This window comes from Mauremys reevesii, linkage group 3, assembly GCF_016161935.1.
Source record: "Mauremys reevesii isolate NIE-2019 linkage group 3, ASM1616193v1, whole genome shotgun sequence".
Classification (NCBI taxonomy): Eukaryota; Metazoa; Chordata; order Testudines; family Geoemydidae; genus Mauremys; species Mauremys reevesii.
The window spans coordinates 169,777,598-169,796,655 of record NC_052625.1 but is presented as its reverse complement, the minus strand read 5'-3'; the positions used below and the strand labels follow the sequence as shown (position 1 = coordinate 169,796,655).

At 42.0% G+C, this 19,058-nt stretch overlaps 1 protein-coding gene across 1 annotated transcript in view; it reads left to right on the top strand.

Annotated features, from left to right (window-relative positions):
- DLGAP2 (DLG associated protein 2) overlaps window positions 1–19,058 on the top strand; it is a 405,020-nt gene that overhangs the window by 367,637 nt on the left and 18,325 nt on the right. Inside the window, exons 10-11 of the mRNA XM_039528234.1 lie at window positions 9,969–10,054; window positions 11,305–11,720. Of these exons, the coding sequence (XP_039384168.1) occupies window positions 9,969–10,054; window positions 11,305–11,720 (502 nt within the window). The remainder of the gene's footprint in view (window positions 1–9,968; window positions 10,055–11,304; window positions 11,721–19,058) is intronic.

The window sequence follows — 19,058 nt, the reverse complement described above, 5'->3', positions numbered from 1 at the left end:
ATACCCAAGCTCAAATGTTTACATCGAGTCAGCTGACAGAGGCCAGCCATGGGTTCTTAATTGCAGTGTAGACATACCTAGTGCGGGTAATTAACCATTGCAACAACTTATCCTCTCTCACTTGACAGCTTTGAGATATGACTGGATGTCTTTCTAAAGGATATGCTGTAGCCCAACCAGAAGATATGGGCTTGATGCAGGAATTACTTGGTGAATTGTATGACCTATGCTGTGCCTTCTGGCCCTAAAAATCTCTGAATCATAATCACTCATTGTACCACCCCTATACACACCTTGTCAGAGCAGGTAACCAGTGTTGGCCACACTAGTGTTCCCACCTTCACCCTCACTGCCCCTCACCCTCATCACACACACACACTCACTATGTACTTGCAGAGCACTGGCTGTCAAATGATGATACTAAATATGGGAGCAATCAGGGCAAAGAGCACAGCAAAGGATCTCCCTGTGCTCCTTATCCCCCACCAGCACATCTATTGTGAAGCTGCCAGATTTTGACCCCGAAAGTTGTTCTATGCACATAAAACAATGGATGTAACCAATCAATGGACTCGCCTCATCCAATGGCTATTTCTTCCCTTGCTAAAAAGCTTAACAGAAGTGGTTGCAGTTGAAACAAAATGACATTTTTTTAAAAAAGCTTGTAATAATTTAATCTTCTTTCACAAATTATCCTATTGATTTTCTTAATTGTCATTTAACATAATGAAAAGTTCACATTACTAAAGATCCAAGATGCTGTCATGCAGACTATCTGCTCATTTAGTTTGTTACAGAAGGATTTCCATTTAGCCTCTGAATGAACAAGAGATAATGAAAGCAGCAAAGAGTCTTGTGGCACCTTATAGACTAACAGACGTTTTGGAGCATGAGCTTTCGTGGGTGAATACCCACTTCGTCGGATGCATGTAGTGGAAATTTCCAGGGGCAGGTATATATATGCAAGCAAGAAGCAGGCTAGAGATAACGAGGTTAGTTCAATCAGGGAGGATGAGGCCCTCTTCTAGCAGCTGAGGTGTGAAAACCAAGAGAGGAGAAACTGGTTTTGTAGTTGGCAAGCCATTCACAGTCTTTGTTTAATCCTGAGCTGATGGTGTCAAATTTGCAGATGAACTGAAGCTCAGCATTTTCTCTTTGAAGTCTGGTCCTGAAGTTTCTTTGCTGCAGGATGGCCACCTTAAGATCTGCTACTGTGTGACCAGGGAGGTTGAAGTGTTCTCCTACAGGTTTTTGTATATTGCCATTCCTAATATCTGATTTGTGTCCATTTATCCTTTTCCTTAGAGACTGTCCAGTTTGGCCGATGTACATAGCAGAGGGGCATTGCTGGCATATGATGGCGTATATTACATTGGTGGACGTGCAGGTGAATGAACCGGTGATGGTGTGGCTGATCTGGTTAGGTCCTGTGATGGTGTCGCTGGTGTAGATATGTGGGCAGAGTTGGCATCGAGGTTTGTTGCATGGATTGGTTCCTGAGTTAGAGTTACTATGGTGCAGTGTGCAGTTACTGGTGAGAATATGCTTCAGGTTGGCAGGTTGTCTGTGGGCGAGGACTGGCCTGCCACCCAAGGCCTGTGAAAGTATGGGATCATTGTCCAGGATGGGTTGTAGATCCCTGATGATGCGCTGGAGGGGTTTTAGCTGGGGACTGTATGTGATGGCCAGTGGAGTCCTGTTGGTTTCTTTCTTGGGTTTGTCTTGCAGTAGGAGGCTTCTGGGTACACGTCTGGCTCTGTTGATCTGTTTCCTTATTTCCTTGTGCGGGTATTGTAGTTTTGAGAATGCTTGATGGAGATTTTGTAGGTGTTGGTCTCTGTCTGAGGGGTTACAGCAGATACGGTTGTACCTCAGTGCTTGGCTGTAGACAATGGATTGTGTGGTGTGCCTGGGATGGAAGCTGGAGGCATGAAGGTAGGCATAGCGGTCGGTAGGTTTTCGGTATAGGGTGGTGTTAATGTGACCATCACTTATTTGCACTGTGGTGTCTAGGAAGTGGACCTCCCGTGTAGATTGGTCTAGGCTGAGGTTGACGATGGGGTGGAAGCTGTTGAAATCGTGGTGGAATTTTTCCAGAGTCTCCTTCCCATGGGTCCAGATGATGAAGATGTCATCAATGTAGCATAGGTAGAGAAGGGGCGTGAGTGGACGAGAGCTGAGGAAGCGTTGTTCCAGGTCAGCCATAAAAATGTTGGCATATTGTGGGGCCATGCGGGTGCCCATAGCGATGCCACTGATCTGGAGATATATATTGTCATCAAATTTGAAATAGTTATGTGTGAGAATAAAGGCACAGAGCTCAGCAACTAGTTGTGCTGTGGCATCATCAGGGATACTGTTCCTGACAGCTTGTATTCCATCAGTGTGTGGGATGTTTGTGTAGAGAGCCTCTACATCCATGGTGGCTAGGATGATGTTTTCTGGAAGGTCACCAATGCATTGTAGTTTCCTCAGGAAATCATTGGTGTCACGGAGATAGCTGGGAGTGCTGGTGGCGTAGGGTCTGAGTAGCGAGTCCACATATCCAGATAGTCCTTCAGTGAGAGTGCCAATGCCTGAGATGATGGGGCGTCCAGGATTTCTGGGTTTGTGGATCTTGGATAGTAGATAGAATAACCCTGGTCGGGGCTCTAAGGGTATGTTGATTTGTTCTGGTGTTAGTGTAGGGCAGGGGTGGGCAAACCACGGCCCACGGGCCGGACCTGGCCCCTCAGGGCTTTGGATCCGGCCCGTGGGATTTTCCCCCGTGGTGCTGCAGGCCCCACACCGGTCTCAGAAGCGGCCGGCACCACTTCTCTGCAGCCCCTCAGGGGCGGGGGGGCAGAGGGCTCCATGTGTTGCCCTTGCCACCAGGCACTGCCTCCCGCAGCTCCCATTGGTTGGGAACGGGGAACCATGGCCAATGGGAGCTTTGGAGGAGGTACCTGGAGGCGCGGCAAGGGCAGCGCATGCGGAGCCCTCCACCCCCTTTCCCCCAGGGGCCACAGCGCTTTCCAGAACGGCGCAGCGTGGGGCCAGGGCAGGCGTGCAGGGAGCCTGCCCTGGCCCCAGTTCGCACCGCTGCCACCCCAGAGCCGCTTTAGGTAAGTGGCACGGGCCGGAGCCCAAACTCCTCCTGCACCCCGCCCCCCAACTCCCTGTCCTAGGCCCTCTGCCTGCACCTCCCACCCCTCCTGCACCCCTGCCCTGATCCCCCTCTCGCACTCGGCACCCCTCCTGCATGCCAACCCCCTTCCGAGCTCCCTCATATGCCCTGCACCCCTCCTCTGCCCCAATCCCTTGCCCTGAGCCCCTTCCTGCACACCACACCCCCTCCCACATCCCATACTCCCTCTTGCACCCCAACCCCCGCCCCGGCCCTGCATACAATTTCCCCACCCAGATGTGGCCCTCAGCCCAAAAAGTTTGCCCACCCCTGGTGTAGGGAGTGTCCTGAGTAGATGGTGCAGTTTCTTAGTGTATTCCTCAGTGGGATCTGAAGAAAGTGGCCTGTAGAATTTGGTATTGGAGAGTTGTCTGGCGGCCTCCTTTTGGTAGTCAGACCTGTTCATGATGACAACAGCACTTCCTTTATCAGCCTCTTTGATTATAATGTCAGGGTGGTTTCTGAGGCTGTGGATGGCATTGCGTTCTGCACGACTTAGGTTATGAGGCAAACAATGTTGTTTTTCCACAATTTCTGCCTGTGCACGTCAGCGGAAGCATTCTATGTATAGGTCCAGACTGTCATTTCGACCCTCAGGAGGAGTCCATGTGGAGTTCTTCTTCTTGTGCTGTTGGTGGGAGGGTAACTGTGTATCAGTGGGCTGTTCAGTGTTATCCTGAAAGTATTCTTTGAGTCGGAGACGGCGAAAGTAGGCTTCCAAATCGCCGCAGAACTGTATCATGTTAGTGGGGGTGCAGGGCAGAAAGAGAGAGAAACAGATCCAGACTAACATGGCTACCCTTCTGATACAAGAGATAATGAAAATAGTTACCGTTCTGTTATGTATTAGAATTTGTTGTTGGTAATCTAATCTCAGTTTAATATGAATCCTGTTTTTGAAATTTTCTGAACTATTTCTTTTATCAAATAGAACTCACTTAAAAGAACCATGAAAGTTTCCAACCTGCTTCATGCATTCATCTGATAATTAGCACCTATTTTGTCACACAACATAGTCAGTAACCTGGACTTCCTGCTGGGAAGTACTATAGCAGTAAAATGCTACAAAACACAGAAATCATTCACAGATACAGTGAGAGATAATCCCTGATGTACAAGTGTTTTGAAAACTGAAACATATATGCATCTGTTAGTTGTAAATATTCCTTCAGCTGACTAAAACAGTGGAAGTTCTCACTGCAGTTTTACTTTAAGCTACTCTTCTACTTTGAAAAGTGACTATGTACAAATGAAACTTTCTTATACATCAGATTAGTGTAAGTGCTAATCCTTGTGTGTTAGGGTCAGATTTGCTTGTTATTGTGTCAGAAGTAAGGTTTTCTTGCTTTTTACTCTTGTTAGCTCTGAAAGGCCGATAGAGGTAAGGGAGAGTGGGCTGAACTCTTTTCCATCAACAGAAATGTTTATTAAATTCTAATTGCACTCAGAGCCTAGGGTGACCAGCTGTCCCAATTTTATAGGGACAGTCCCGATATTTGGTGCTTTTTCTTATATAGGCTCCTATTACCCCCCACCCTCTGTCCCGATTTTTCACACTTGCTGTCTGGTCACCCTAACAGAGCCAAGCAGTTATATCAGGGCAAGGCCACTGAGGGCAATGAGGTTGCATAGGGTCATGAGAGGCCTAATGTGGCCTGCAAAACGTTTTATTGCTGGTGACGATGAGGGAAAAGGGAAGAGCCCAGCTTTGCTTTCAGATAGTAGGTTGAGGTCTGTTTTCTTCTAAACTGAGCATATTTGGTTTGGAATTCATTGAGAGACAGTAAATCTGAAACCCCACTATGCTATTTTCACAGAGTCAATGTTCAGAGCAGACAAATTATGCTGAAATAAACGGTGCCATCTATTGGCTAAACATTAATAGCTAAAAGAGCTGAACAAATAATTTGCAAAAAATAGTTTAGTCAATTAATGTATCTTTTTTTCAGTTCGCTGAGTGGCTGCAAAACAAATCAAGCTATACGCTAATTTATACTCTGCATTTATTCAGTTTTGTGAGATTCCTTTGTAACTGTTCTCAGTCTGCTTTCAAGTAACTATCTTGAGTAATTTTGTATTGTCTGCAAACTTTGCGATCTCATTGTTTACCCTTTTTTCAAGATAATTTATTAATAGAGTGAACAGCACTGGTCCCGGTACAGATCTCTGGGGGACACCACTGTTTACCTCTCTGCACTCTGAAAATTTACCATTTATTCCTACCCTTTGTTTCCTGCCTTTTAACGAGTTATTGATCCATGAGAGGACCTTCCCTCTTATCCCACGACTGCTTACTTTGCTTAAGAGCCTGTCATGAGGGACCTTGTCAAAGGCTTTCTGAAAGTCCTCATATGCTTATAAAATTTTGGATGACACCAACCTCGGTTGCAAGCACACTGAAGGAGCTTGCACGCTCATTTTTGTCAGGGATTGTCTAGATATACTTGGTCCTGCCTCAGCACAAGGGGGTGGACTAGATAATTCTCAGGGTCCCTTCCAGCCCTACATTTCTATGATTCTGTTATTTTAACTACATAAAAAGGGTGGAGTTTAGCACACAATCCTCTCCTCTGCATCTCCCATTTCCTAGTTTAGGTGGCACCCCACATAGTGTTCTGGATTTTGTGAATCTCATTTTAGGCACCTGTCTCTCCCTGTTCATCAAATACGCAGCGTATGTGCCTAACTCAGGCTTTGTGGATACGAGTGTTGTTCCAGTGATTTTCTAGGTGCCTAAAAGTTAGGCGTTGTGATGCTCAGTGTTGTGACACCTAAGTTACTTTGTGGAGCTGGGGCTCTATGACTTCTTTAATCTTATATCATCTTGCTGATGACATGGCCAGGGTTTCAAATATTAAACTACTTGGAATGTATGCTAGTGAATAATAAAATATTCAAGGATCACAGAGAACAAATCTACTTTGGTAAGATTCATCCAAGTTTTGGGAGCCACACAACAAAACCAAACATGTTACCTTTTCCCCTGTGCTGAGTGGAACTTCAATACCAGGCAAATAATTTCCGAACCAGACAGATTCGTTGAAACTATAATAAAGAACTTGATTACCAGACATGTAGATGAACATGTTATATTGTAAAAAGAAACCCATCTATTAGAATTATTTGAGGGAGGTCAACAAACATGTGGAGATGGGTGACCCCAGTTGACATAGTATACTGCGACTTTCAGAAAGCCTTTGACAAGGCCCCACACCAAAAAGTCTTAAGCAAAGTAAGCAGTCATTGGATAAGAAGGAAGGTCCTATTGTTGATTAGTAACAGGTTAAAAAACAGGAAACAAATGGTCAGTTTTCACAATGGAAAGTGGTAAATAACGGGATCCCCCAAGTATCTGTACTAGGATCCATGCTGTTCAACATATTCATAAATGAACTGGAAAAGTGTGTAAACAGTGAGATGGCAAAGTGTGCAGATGATACAAAAAAGTTACTCAAGATTGTGAAGTCCAAAGCAGACTGCAAAGAGTTAACAAAGGGATCTCACAAAACTGGGTGACTGGGCAAAAAGAAGTCAGATGAAATTCAATGTTGATAAATGCAAAGTAATGCACATTAGAAAACACAATTCCAACTATACACACGAAATGATGGGGTCTCAGTTTGCTGTTACCACTAAAGAAAGAAATCTTGGAGTCATTGTGGATAGTTCTCTGAAAACATCTGCTCAATGTGCATCAGTCAAAAAGGCTAGCAATGTTAGAAACCATTAGGAGAGGGATAGATAATAAGATAGAAATTATCACAATGCTACTATACAAATATCTGGTATGCCCAAACCTTGAATATTGCATGCAGTTCTTGTTACCCCATCTCAGAAAAGATACATTAGAATTGGAAAAAGTAAAGAGAAGGGCAACAAAAATGCGAGGAGAGATTAAAAAGACTGGGACTGTTAAGCTTAGAAAAGAGATAACTAAAGGGGGATATGATAGAGGTCTATAAAATCGTGAATGATGTGAAGAAAGTTAATAAGGAAGTGTTATTTACCCCTTCACATAACACAAGAAACAGGGTCACCTAATGAAATTAATAGGTAGTAAGTTTAAAACAAACATAAGGAAGTACCTCTTCACACAGTGCACAGTCAACGTGTGGAACTCTTTGTCAGGGGATGTTATGAAGGCCAAAAGTATAACTGGGTTAAAAAAAGACCGATATAAGTTTGTGGAGGATAGGTACCTCAATAGCTATTAGCCAAGATCATCAGGGCACAGTCCCATGTGCTGGGTGTCCCTAATCCTCTGACTGGCAGAAGCTGGGACTGGATGATAGGGTATAGATCATTTGATAATTACCCTGTTCTTTTAATTCCCTCTGAAGCATCTGGCACTAGCCGCTGTCAGAAGACAGGATATCGGGCTAGTTGGACCATTGGTCTGTATGCCCGTTTTTATGTAAATTAAGCTAAGATTGGCTGGAAGACAAGAATTCTGTTTTGCAAAATATTTCAAGGTTTCTACATTTGTTTTTTGTTCTGCATCAAGATGAAACTAAGACCTTTCAAAATATTTCACAAAAAACAGGGAAACCCACCTCAGGATAGCCATGAGCCTAGTAGCTAGGGCCTTCACCTGGGGTGTGGGAGATTCATGGTCAAGTTCCTGCTTCAAATCAAATAGAGAGGGATTTGAACCTGGGTTTCTGCATCCCTGGGGAGTGCCCCAACCACTGGGCTATTAGCTATTCTGGAGTGGGTCTCTGTTTTTGACCAGAAATTTCATCCTGAGAAACCTTCCTCGAAGGTTTTGTCGAAACAGATATGTTTCCACAAAAAGTCTGTTTTGATTAATCAGCATTTTTTTTTTAACAAAGAAACGTTTAGTTGAAAAATTCTAAATGAAGCCTGGCCAATCTGGTCACATTTGAATTATCTCCCTTTCTTTCCCAGAAGGTGACCTTACGCTGCCTGTGTTTCGCAGGAATTGTTCATCCCTCCCCCGCACCATTGTTAGATGAAATTGTTGTTGTTTTCCCGCTTTTACTTGTTTCAGCCTTTGCCTCCATTTTGCAGGATTGTTTTCTGTTTGTCAGGTGTTACAATATTTGCTCTCCAAATTACATCAAAAGTCCTTATTTGGCATCCTCCTCCTGCTGCGGGGCCCAGCAAGCAAATGAAAGGTATTAAAATGTGAAAGCAATCATCAGAGCATTTACTTAGTGTCAGCTTTGGCAAGCTGGACGGGAGGATAATTTGGCAGAGTTTCTGTTTAGAAGGAATGTGTGCCAGGGCCATTTTGACACCTGGACTGTAATTTTACTGATAACTGTGTTCTCAGTCATATAAAAGTTCACTGTAGATCAACTATATATATTCCTATAAATTCCTGTGTCACTTACATATTGGGCAAATTATAGTCATCCAGAGCTCCTGCAGAAATACCCATAGGAGGGCACCGTGGAAGAGGAAGGCTCTCTCCATGGAGATGTTCCCAAATCATTCCATTAGTGGGAAAATTGAGCCCATATGGAACACACAGGGAAATCTGCTCTGATATTTCTGAGGCACTGGGCAATCCACATGGAGGCTAAATATCTGGCTAAATTGCCATGAGTTTACCTTTATCTTCAGATGATTCTCCTAGTGAGATCTGTGCAACACCATTATCTTCAGTAGATGTATGCAGCTATAATTGATTGGCTTCTGAAATGTAGTTTAGTGAATAATTCTGTTGATGATGGACTAGAAGGAATAGAATCCAGTTTACTCTACCTTAGCTGTGTTGGCTCAACATGGTTAACTAATAGGAGTAAAAGCTACTAGAAATATATGTTTGTTACTAAGTCAGCAGATGTGACTCTGAATGCACACAGAGAGACCTGGTGAATAAAAAGTTGCCAGTTTTATACAATCCCTTTTCAAAGTAACATTGTATGTTAAGTTAACAATTATTTCTAATATATAATGGAATATATATATATTTCCAATATATTATGGAAAAATATTTTTGTAATGTTAACTGTACTTATGGGTAACTACTGTTCATTTTGTTTAACAAACAAAATATCCTCCAAAAGAGAAAAATGTTCTATTTTAATTATTTTTTCTTTGACTCTCCTTTGATTCAACGTAACTTTAATGCTGCAACACTTGTGTGTGTGTGTTTATAGAAAATCCTGCAGTAATTTTTTATATAAGTGTAGTGCCAATTAAGGTGAAAACTCTATCGTGAATACATTTTGTAAGAGTATTGCAGAGGGGAATACTATTTATAATTCCTGACGTAGTTGATATAGCAGTCTTAAGATTATGTTGTTAAGAAAGGTGAGCTATGGTTTTATACTGTATCTTCTTTAGCACTTAAATATTTCTGTATTTGTCGGCACAGTTGCCAATAGAATCAATTAATTGTAACATTTCTTTTTATGACTTGCAGTTTTTATGGGGCTATTTTATTTTATTTTATTTTATTTTGTAAATCCTGAGATATAATGAGATTACATTCTAATAATATATAAAGCGGCTCATCTATGGGTTCCTAGTTCTAATAATAGAATAGTCAAGCCAATCTTACTTTCTGCCTGCATTAAACTGAGTAATTGTATCTGCATACATTTAAGAAAGGGAATTACAGAGCAGAGCAGAAGTGATTATGCACAGTTTTATAAAACACAGCACCAAAACAATGATACCAGACTGAATGCTTATTTAAATGATTTTACTGGGTTAGGTGTTTCTTTGAAGTAATTAAGGAAATATATAATCAATTGAAATAAAGGTAGGTAGATATAAGGTTGGATTGTCAATGTTCACTTCTGCAGATGTATCTTTTGTGTTGAATTAGGTGGAAACGGCAACCGATTCAGATACCGAGAGCAGAGGCCTACGGGAATACCATTCCGTTGGAGTGCAAGTGGAAGATGAGAAACGGTAATTCATGCAAAATAAAAGTGTAATCTTTCAGAAGACAAAACACTGTTGTGATCAAACTGCTAGCAAACACATAGATGGTGCTGTATATAAATAATTCACAAGGCCAGGCTTATACGTGCATGTTGGCCACCTGCTAATGTAAGAAATGCTTTAGCTCTCCCTTCATATTTACTCAGAGTTTCCAGGGTTTTTTTCTTTGATTCAGAGGAAGTTAATATTTGTACAGTGAACTTAGTGCTCCTAATTAATGAGAGAAATCACAGAACAGGGGCAAGCACACTGAAGCGCCAGCCCTGCAAAGGGATCCCCATGGCTGAATCTATATGCTATACAGTCCATTTGCAGGACAGGGCCTACCTCAACCCTGACCTACAGGGACTACTAGAAGTCAGTTTCCGTGGTCAGTCAATCCTTGTCCAGTCTGCTAAGACAGCTGACAAATGTGCTAATTCTGGTGGTGGTGGGTTTTTTTATTTAGACACTTGTCCACCTGGCATTGGACTGGGACCACTATCTCATTTCACAGAAGCCATCAAACAGCCTTTGGGGATAGTAATCACCTCTGTTTACAACTGACATGAGCTAAATTTGAACAATTGACCTGTATATTTCATGAATCTTTTGATCCTCTGTTACAACTATTGAACATAAATTTATTCTAGTATTTCAGTATCAAGATAAGATTATCATGAGACACTCACCATTTCATGGTAGTTCTATACTGTGTTTAAATACAAACAAACTTAAACCACACCAGCCTGCTACCACTTTTTACATTTATTACAAAATTCTTGACAGCCTTAACTCAGAATGTCTTTGAGTAGGGCCCTTATTATTTGAAATATATATTTATTTGATAGTCTTCATTTCAACAGTATATGCAGCACTGCAGGTCTTTGATGCTATTTGCAGTTCTGTTTATTAATTATGTGCAATATAATGTAATGTAAGAAAAGATCAATATTTGCTTCCAAAGGTGGTTTAAATTATTTTCATTGATATCTTTGTTCAGATCAATAATGACACCATATGGACTATATATAGTCTTTTTGCATTGTCATTCACTCTCTTACATTAAGTAACTAAATCAGTTGGAGGGTGGATTTTGACAAAGATTAATTGAAAAATATCCTATATGCCGGCAAAAATATTTTTTACTATTAGAAAGAAAATCAGATTTGTTTTGCCAGTTCATTATTCCCTCTATATATATATCTATTTTTCTTTCTTTTTTCTCCTTGCCCAAGACATGGACGGTTTAAACGTTCAAATAGTGTAACTGCAGCTGTTCAGGCTGACCTGGAACTGGAGGGCTTTCCAGGACACATAACAATGGAGGACAAGGGACTTCAGTTTGGTTCATCATTCCAGAGGCATTCAGAGCCTAGCACTCCTACCCAGTATGGTGCAGTAAGAACTGTACGGACACAGGGACTGTTCAGTTACAGAGAAGATTACAGGACCCAGGTTGACACCTCAAATCTTCCACCGCCAGAACCCTGGCTGGAGCCAGCCATTGAGACAGTAGAAACTGGTCGGATGTCCCCATGTCGACGGGATGGGTCTTGGTTTATGAAGTTGCTACATACTGAAACGAAGAGGATGGAAGGATGGTGTAAAGAGATGGAGAGAGAAGCAGAAGAAAATGATCTTTCTGAAGAAAGTAAGAACAGTATCTTTCGTTATATACATTTGACAGAGAATATGAAACTGTAGTTTATATTTATTATTAATGTTATATATGATATATGATATATTATATATGATATGATATATTTCTATACCGCTTGGACATGTGTTAGACACTTTACAAGACAAACAGAGAGAAGGTTTCCGTCCTGAGGCGCTTACAATTAAAGACCCCAATCCTGCAGTTGACTGTGCAGGCAAACCATTGTATCTAATGGAGCCCCACTGAAATCAATGGGGGTCTATCTGCACAGTCAGTTGCAGGATCAGCCACGGTTTTTGACATCATGACAGAGATTCTGTGCTCTGCTCTAAGAGAAGGAGGAGGAGCTAATACGGCAAGAAGTCACCCTTTTGCCCTCCTGATTTCTGAATTGCTCCGGGGGTCATAGCAGGCATTGGCATAATTTAGCCCTGAGGAGCTTCTATCTTGCGGCAACCTATCCATGCCTATGTATGGCAGTAGCATTGCCCAGAATCTCTTCAGTGCTACATGCTTGAGCCCCATCACTGACACAACCTTTCTAGCAATCCTGTGCCAGGGCATATGAGAGGATCCTTGAGAGACAGCCTTCAACTGTCTTCTTCAGTTCTGCACCACAAACATTTTCTCCCAGCTGGATCCAGGCCTTTTAGAACCCTTTTACTCTACTGCAGCCCTTTCCCTGGCATGAAGGGGCGGGAGTGATGATGGGGGAAACAAACATTGGAGAGGAAATAGAGTAAGGAAAGACAGTGGTTACTGCAACAGGATTCTGTAGTTATTTGGTTATGTGTCCTTTTAGATGGTTCAGTTATGTTTTGTTGTTGCATTTTTTATAGAGAATCATTATTATTTGCTCGCTTCTTGTGGACACCGTGAGAGAAGTGATGGAGTGAACTAAAAAGTGATGCAGGTTTCTTGGAGCAAGAGCCATGTTGGCATTAATGATGCTGATAAATAAAACTGCTCCTGCCACTCTGTTAGATGCCTCCCCACAACTCTCTCCATTGCCATGTATCTTTTAGCCTTTGTCTACAGGCTTCTTGGCCAGTTTTCAGTTCGCATAACAATGTTCCTACCTCAGCCAATTTGAGTTGTTTTTTTCAGTTCAGACTTCCTCAGGCACAGGATCAATTCATTTAGACTTTTGCTGCCCACATATTTTCTCTTCAAGCCCTGGCTGACTATGAATTTCTTGTTTGACTGCTTCCTCTCTTATTACCTTTGGAGTTTGAAGAACGGCTAGCCAAAAACTCCAAAGGTTATAACAAAATGTTTTTTAAGTACATCAGAAGCAGGAAGCCTGCTAAACAACCAGTGGGGCCCCTTGACGATCAAAATACAAAAGGAGCGCTTAAAGACGATAAAGTCATTGCGGAGAAACTAAATGGATTCTTTGCTTCAGTCTTCACGGCTGAGGATGTTAGGGAGATTCCCAAACCTGAGCTGGCTTTTCTAGGTGACAAATCTGAGGAACTGTCACAGATTGAAGTGTCACTAGAGGAGGTTTTGGAATTAACTGATAAACTCAACATTAACAAGTCACCAGGACCAGATGGCATTCACCCAAGAGTTCTGAAAGAACTCAAATGTGAAGTTGCGGAACTATTAACTAAGGTTTGTAACCTGTCCTTTAAATCGGCTTCGGTACCCAATGACTGGAAGTTAGCTAATGTAACACCAATATTTAAAAAGGGCTCTAGAGGTGATCCCGGCAATTACAGACCGGTAAGTCTAACGTCAGTACCGGGCAAATTAGTCGAAACAATAGTTAAGAATAAAATTGTCAGACACATAGAAAAACATCAACTGTTGAGCAGTAGTCAACATGGTTTCTGTAAAGGGAAATCGTGTCTTACTAATCTATTAAGAGTTCTTTGAAGGGGTCAACAAACATGTGGACAAGGGGGATCCGCTGAACATAGTGTGCTTGGATTTCCAGAAAGCCTTTGACAAGGTCCCTCACCAAAGGCTGTTACGTAAATTAAGCTGTCATGGGATAAAAGGGAAGGTCCTTTCATGGATTGAGAACTGGTTAAAAGACAGGGAACAAAGGGTAGGAATTAATGGTAAATTCTCAGAATGGAGAGGGGTAACTAGTGGTGTTCCCCAAGGGTCAGTCCTAGGACTAATCCTATTCAATTTATTCATAAATGATCTGGAGAAAGGGGTAAACAGTGAGGTGGCAAAGTTTGCAGATGATACTAAACTGCTCAAGATAGTTAAGACCAAAGCAGATTGTGAAGATGTCCACGCAGTGTGCAGAGGCGGACAAAAAAGCAAACAATGTTAGGAATCATTAAAAAGGGGATAGAGAATAAGACTGAGAATATAGTATTGCCCTTATATAAATCCATGGTACGCCCACATCTCAAATACTGTGTACAGATGTGGTCTCCTCACCTCAGAAAAGATATTCTAGCACTAGAAAAGGTTCAGAAAAGGGCAACTAAAATGATTAGGGGTTTGGAGAGGGTCCCATACGAGGAAAGATTAAAGAGGCTAGGACTCTTCAGCTTGGAAAAGAGAAGACTAAGGTGGGATATGATAGAGGTATATAAAATCATGAGTGATGTGGAGAAAGTGGATAAGGAAAAGTTATTTACTTATTCCCATAATACAAGAACTAGGGGTCACCAAATGAAATTAATAGGCAGCAGGTTTAAAACAAATAAAAGGAAGTTCTTCACGCAGTCAACTTGTGGAACTCCTTACCTGAGGAGGTTGTGAAGGCTAGGACTATAACAATGTTTAAAAGGGAACTGGATAAATTCATGGTGGCTAAGTCCATAAATGGCTATTAGCCAGGATGGGTAAGAATGGTGTCCCTAGCCTCTGTTCATCAGAGGATGGAGATTGATGGCAGGAGAGAGATCACTTGATCATTGCCTGTTAGGTTCACTCCCTCTGGGGCACCTGGCATTGGCCACTGTCGGTAGACAGATACTGGGCTAGATGGACCTTTGGTCTGATCTGATACGGCCATACTTATGTTCTTATCTTCCATGTCAGATTCATGTTTTACCCTCACATCTCTGGACAGTCGCACAGTCCACTGTCCCATTCTTATTTCTTGCACACCTCTTTTTCAGAGGAAAGACAGGCTGTTCTGTTATTAATTCATTTTATTTACTCTTAATTATTTTGCTCCACCATACTGTGCACAAGCCTTTGCTGAGTAACTGCATTATCATACTGCTGCAAGGCCGGTCTTTCCACTTCAACTCCCTTCTTTTCTCTTTTGTCATTTCTTTCATTGTGTCATGTCTGAGATTGGATTGTAAGCAGTTCGGACAAGGAAGTTTGCCTTCATACTGTGAACTGCTTAGTACACTCTTAGGCGCTATTAAATAATAATAATAATTGTATAATATTGTGCTTTTGTTAGAGTGGCTTTTAAGACTCCCTAGACTTCTTCCATAATAGTTGATTTTTAATACTCCCTCTCATGCACCTTCTTCATCAGATTTCTCAGTTCCCCCAAATCAAATGCCCTTGTATTATTGCAATCTGTAAATCATTTGCTTTGATGAAGTCAAGTAGCTCAAAGACACAGATTCCAAGGTTCTCTGATGTTCTCAGTCACTGTTCAGTCCTCAACTGGTAGATACTGCTGGGTTTGGTTGGGGTCATTACTTTCTGGAACATAAAACAGTCTTCTAAATGCCTTAGGAAGCTTTGATTATGTCATGTTGGATTAATATTGGTATCTGGATCTTTAACATCCCTTGTGTTTATAGCATCCTATAGTTTAGATTACCATAAAGTACAGTGCTGCGCCGGTGTAGCCATACTTTTCAGATAGTTGTGTTGGACGGATGTCAATGAGGGCATCATTTGGCTTGCTACATTTTTATTGCTGTTTAGACCTGGTGAGACAATTTTGACAAAAAATAAATGTGGAGGGAATGAGAATTGACATGTCATTATTTTATTTTTTTCTCATTTGCTGAACAACTCTATCACTGGTGGTGGTACAAGAGAAGGAGAAAACCCAGCCTCTTGTTGCTGAGATGGAGTCACTGAGATAAAATAAACATGGACTCCCTGTGATGCTGTTTTTACAGGATTATGTTTCAGAGAGCACTTTGGCGGAGATTCTGCTGTTGCTGACACTGAAGTCAATTGAGTTATTACAGGTTTACGTGGTGTAATTGAGAGCAGATTTTGGCTCCAACTAATTATAACATATGGCATTCATACTTCTGCTTTATATAGCCATATGTCTCAAATGTCTCTCATTTCAATGGACATCCCTCCTTTTACTCCCAAATTTACATGCATTAACTACAAACAAATTTGTATTGTTATGATTTACTTCAGGGGGAAAAAAAGAATCATGAAGCTCAAGTTATCAACAGAGTTATTTATATTAAAGGAATGAATCCCACAGCATTTTGAATATGCATGAATAATTTTATTCATTTATGGGTCTTTTTCACACATTGCATCCCACATTTAGGCCTTGGCAGTCTGAGCCGTATTCTATCTACCATACCCAAGGTTTAGTGATAACCCAGCATGAAATTTATCTTGATGTATTTAAACATTTGGCAGTTCCATGAAGAAAATAATCAGAAGTGCCTGGGCCAGAGGCAGCCAAGTGTATTTTTCCATCTTCCACTGGAACATACTATACCCAAGAAACTTCATGGCAGAGTTTGCCCGTTCAAAATGTCACTGTTAAAGCTGAATCCCTTATTTGAGTGTCAGATCTATTAATTGTACCACAAGTGTAGCTATAGATGTATATCCCATAGGCGAACCTCGCACTTTACACTACCATTTATATTTCACAGATAATCTTGAAAAAGAGGGCTTAAAATAGAGTTATGTTTTAAAAAGCAATTTCACTTTGTGTGTTAGCACAATAGCCTTGGGATCTTAGAACACTGTTTGATTGCCCTATTGATTTTTTTCTTTTACCGTAGCCTTTCTCCTATAATGTTGTTTTAAGATCTTCACTCATTGAGTCTTAGCGAACCAAAGAATAATCACTGCACCAAAAATAACCTTTCATGTCTCAAAGTCCCTCGCATTATTTATTTACTTATTTATTTGCTTACTTAGTAAAGTTAGTAAATAGTGCATTTATTTCTGTAAATGTCATTTATTATGTGGGTAGATATTGGTGTTTTTATAGTTAGAAAATTCTGGCTGTTTCCAGAGTAAGTCATTTGACCATGTTCACTGGAAAAGTGCCCCCACGCTATTTTGCAAATATGTGTTTCTAAACAATAGCAACTAGAGTCTCAGTTTTGCATTCGGGAAACCGTGTTTGACTTAGCATTGTGGGAGGGATGGTAATGAGAAGATCACTCTCCGTGTTCCAAAGCTCCACAGCACAAGAAGAGCGAGAAGCCATGTGGTGCTCAGAAGTGCTGCAGGGGAGTGGTTTCTAACAGGAGCTGGGAGACTTGCAAAGTAAGGCAGTGAGTAATTAAGTTGTGAAGGGCACTGAGAGTTGTGGGAGATAAGGACACCACACCACAACATAGAGAGCAGCAGGGGAGCCAGGAATACTGTGGTGCTCCTAAGTTCCACATTTGCCCTGTTTCTTCAGAAGCTGAAAATTAATGAGCAACTACTACATATGCGCATTGTTACTCCTGAGGGAATTCTGCACCCAAAACATTTAAATTATGCACACAATATTTTAAAGTTCTGCAAAATTCTGCATATGTTATGTGTCAAAATAACACAATATGATTGTGCCAGTTTCAGTTATTTTGGTAATTTATTTCAAAATACCTGTCAACAAGTATGTCGGTAACAATACAGATGCTAAAAAAGATTCCGGAATGTTTTTTGACAAATAGATTCCTTACTAGGCATATTAATACAGAACTTTGAATAATGCTTCATTTAAACTACAGTGCAGAAAAGAGTTTCCTGCACCCCTCAGAAGCAGTGCAAAGGCTTGGGGGAGTAAGGGGTAACAGAGGAGCTGAGGGAGAGGGAAGTAATTTCTGAAAAGGCGCCTGGGAGTGAACCAGGGGGGTTGTTGGGTGTGGGACGAGTATGGAACAGGGGTTTTTTTTTTGGAGGGGAGGGATTGTTAGTGAGTTGGGGACCCTCCCCCATGCAGACCCTAGCCTCTCCCAATCAGTCAGGCACATCCGCCTGTGTCCTCATGTGTCCCTGCATCCCCCTCCCCACTCCCATTCAACCCCCACCCCAGGTTGTGACACCCCACTAGCCCTTCTGAACCCTAGGCTATGTGACCCCCCCCAACCCCATATGTGCCTCCTGACCTGGCCCCAGGAGCATGATGCTGTGAGGAATGCAGCCTCCTCTTCCTTCCTTCCTCTGTAGCTCACTGCTATGACCAGTGAGCTGGCTGCCCTCTGTTCTGGTGCTAAAGATGCCCCTTGTGGGCAAAAGGTGTAACTGCAGTGTCTCTTTGTCAGAATGTATTTTCTGCAGAGAAAAAAAAATCTGTGGGGGGACATGAATTCTGCACATGCACAGAGGCACAGAATACCTCCAGGAGTAGCACATCAAGAAATGTTACAGTGGAAAACCAAACCAACAGCCAAAGCCACCCAAACATTCAAATATATGGAAATTAACATATGAGGGAAAGTAGATAAACACTCAGATGCATTTACAGTTCATACAGTATCCTAAATAAATATGCCTAGTCCAAAACCATTTTCATTCTGTCTCAGTGTAGTCACCCAATCACTGTACCCAATTCCCAAGTACTGTGGTGAATTACACTCAGTGAATGCCTAAGACAGCCCAAAGCTCACTACACTTTGATTCCAGATGTTCAGGGCTTTGGGTGAAAATTACTTGTCAATGGCAATGCATTTCTCTGGCAAAATTCTCCATATCACAAAGTACCTCAGCAATTGGCTCCCTTGTTGCTGGTGACAGAGGCCAAAGAATGGGTATGGCAACTATAATACCCTTTCGCCCCAAGGCAGTGTCTCTAGGGCCATGGCTACACTTGCAAATTTGCAGTGCTGCAGCAGGGTGTGAAAACACGCCCTCTCCAGCGCTGCAAATTGCGGCGCTGCAAAGCGCCAGTGTGGTCAAAGCACCAGCGCTGGGAGCGCGGCTCCCAGCGCTGTACGTTATTCCCCACAGGGAGGTGGAGTACGGACAGCGCTGGGAGAGCTCTCTCCCAGCGCTGGCGCTTTGACTACACTTAGCGCTTCAAAGCGCTGCCGCGGCAGCGCTTTGAAGTGCAAGTGTAGCCATAGCCAGGTTAGATGGGAGCGGCATATTAGCAGAGCACTATGGAGAAGATCTACATTGCCACTAACTAAGCTGGATCTACTGAATTGCTAAATATACTGGGAGGAGTTCAGATTCTAGTAT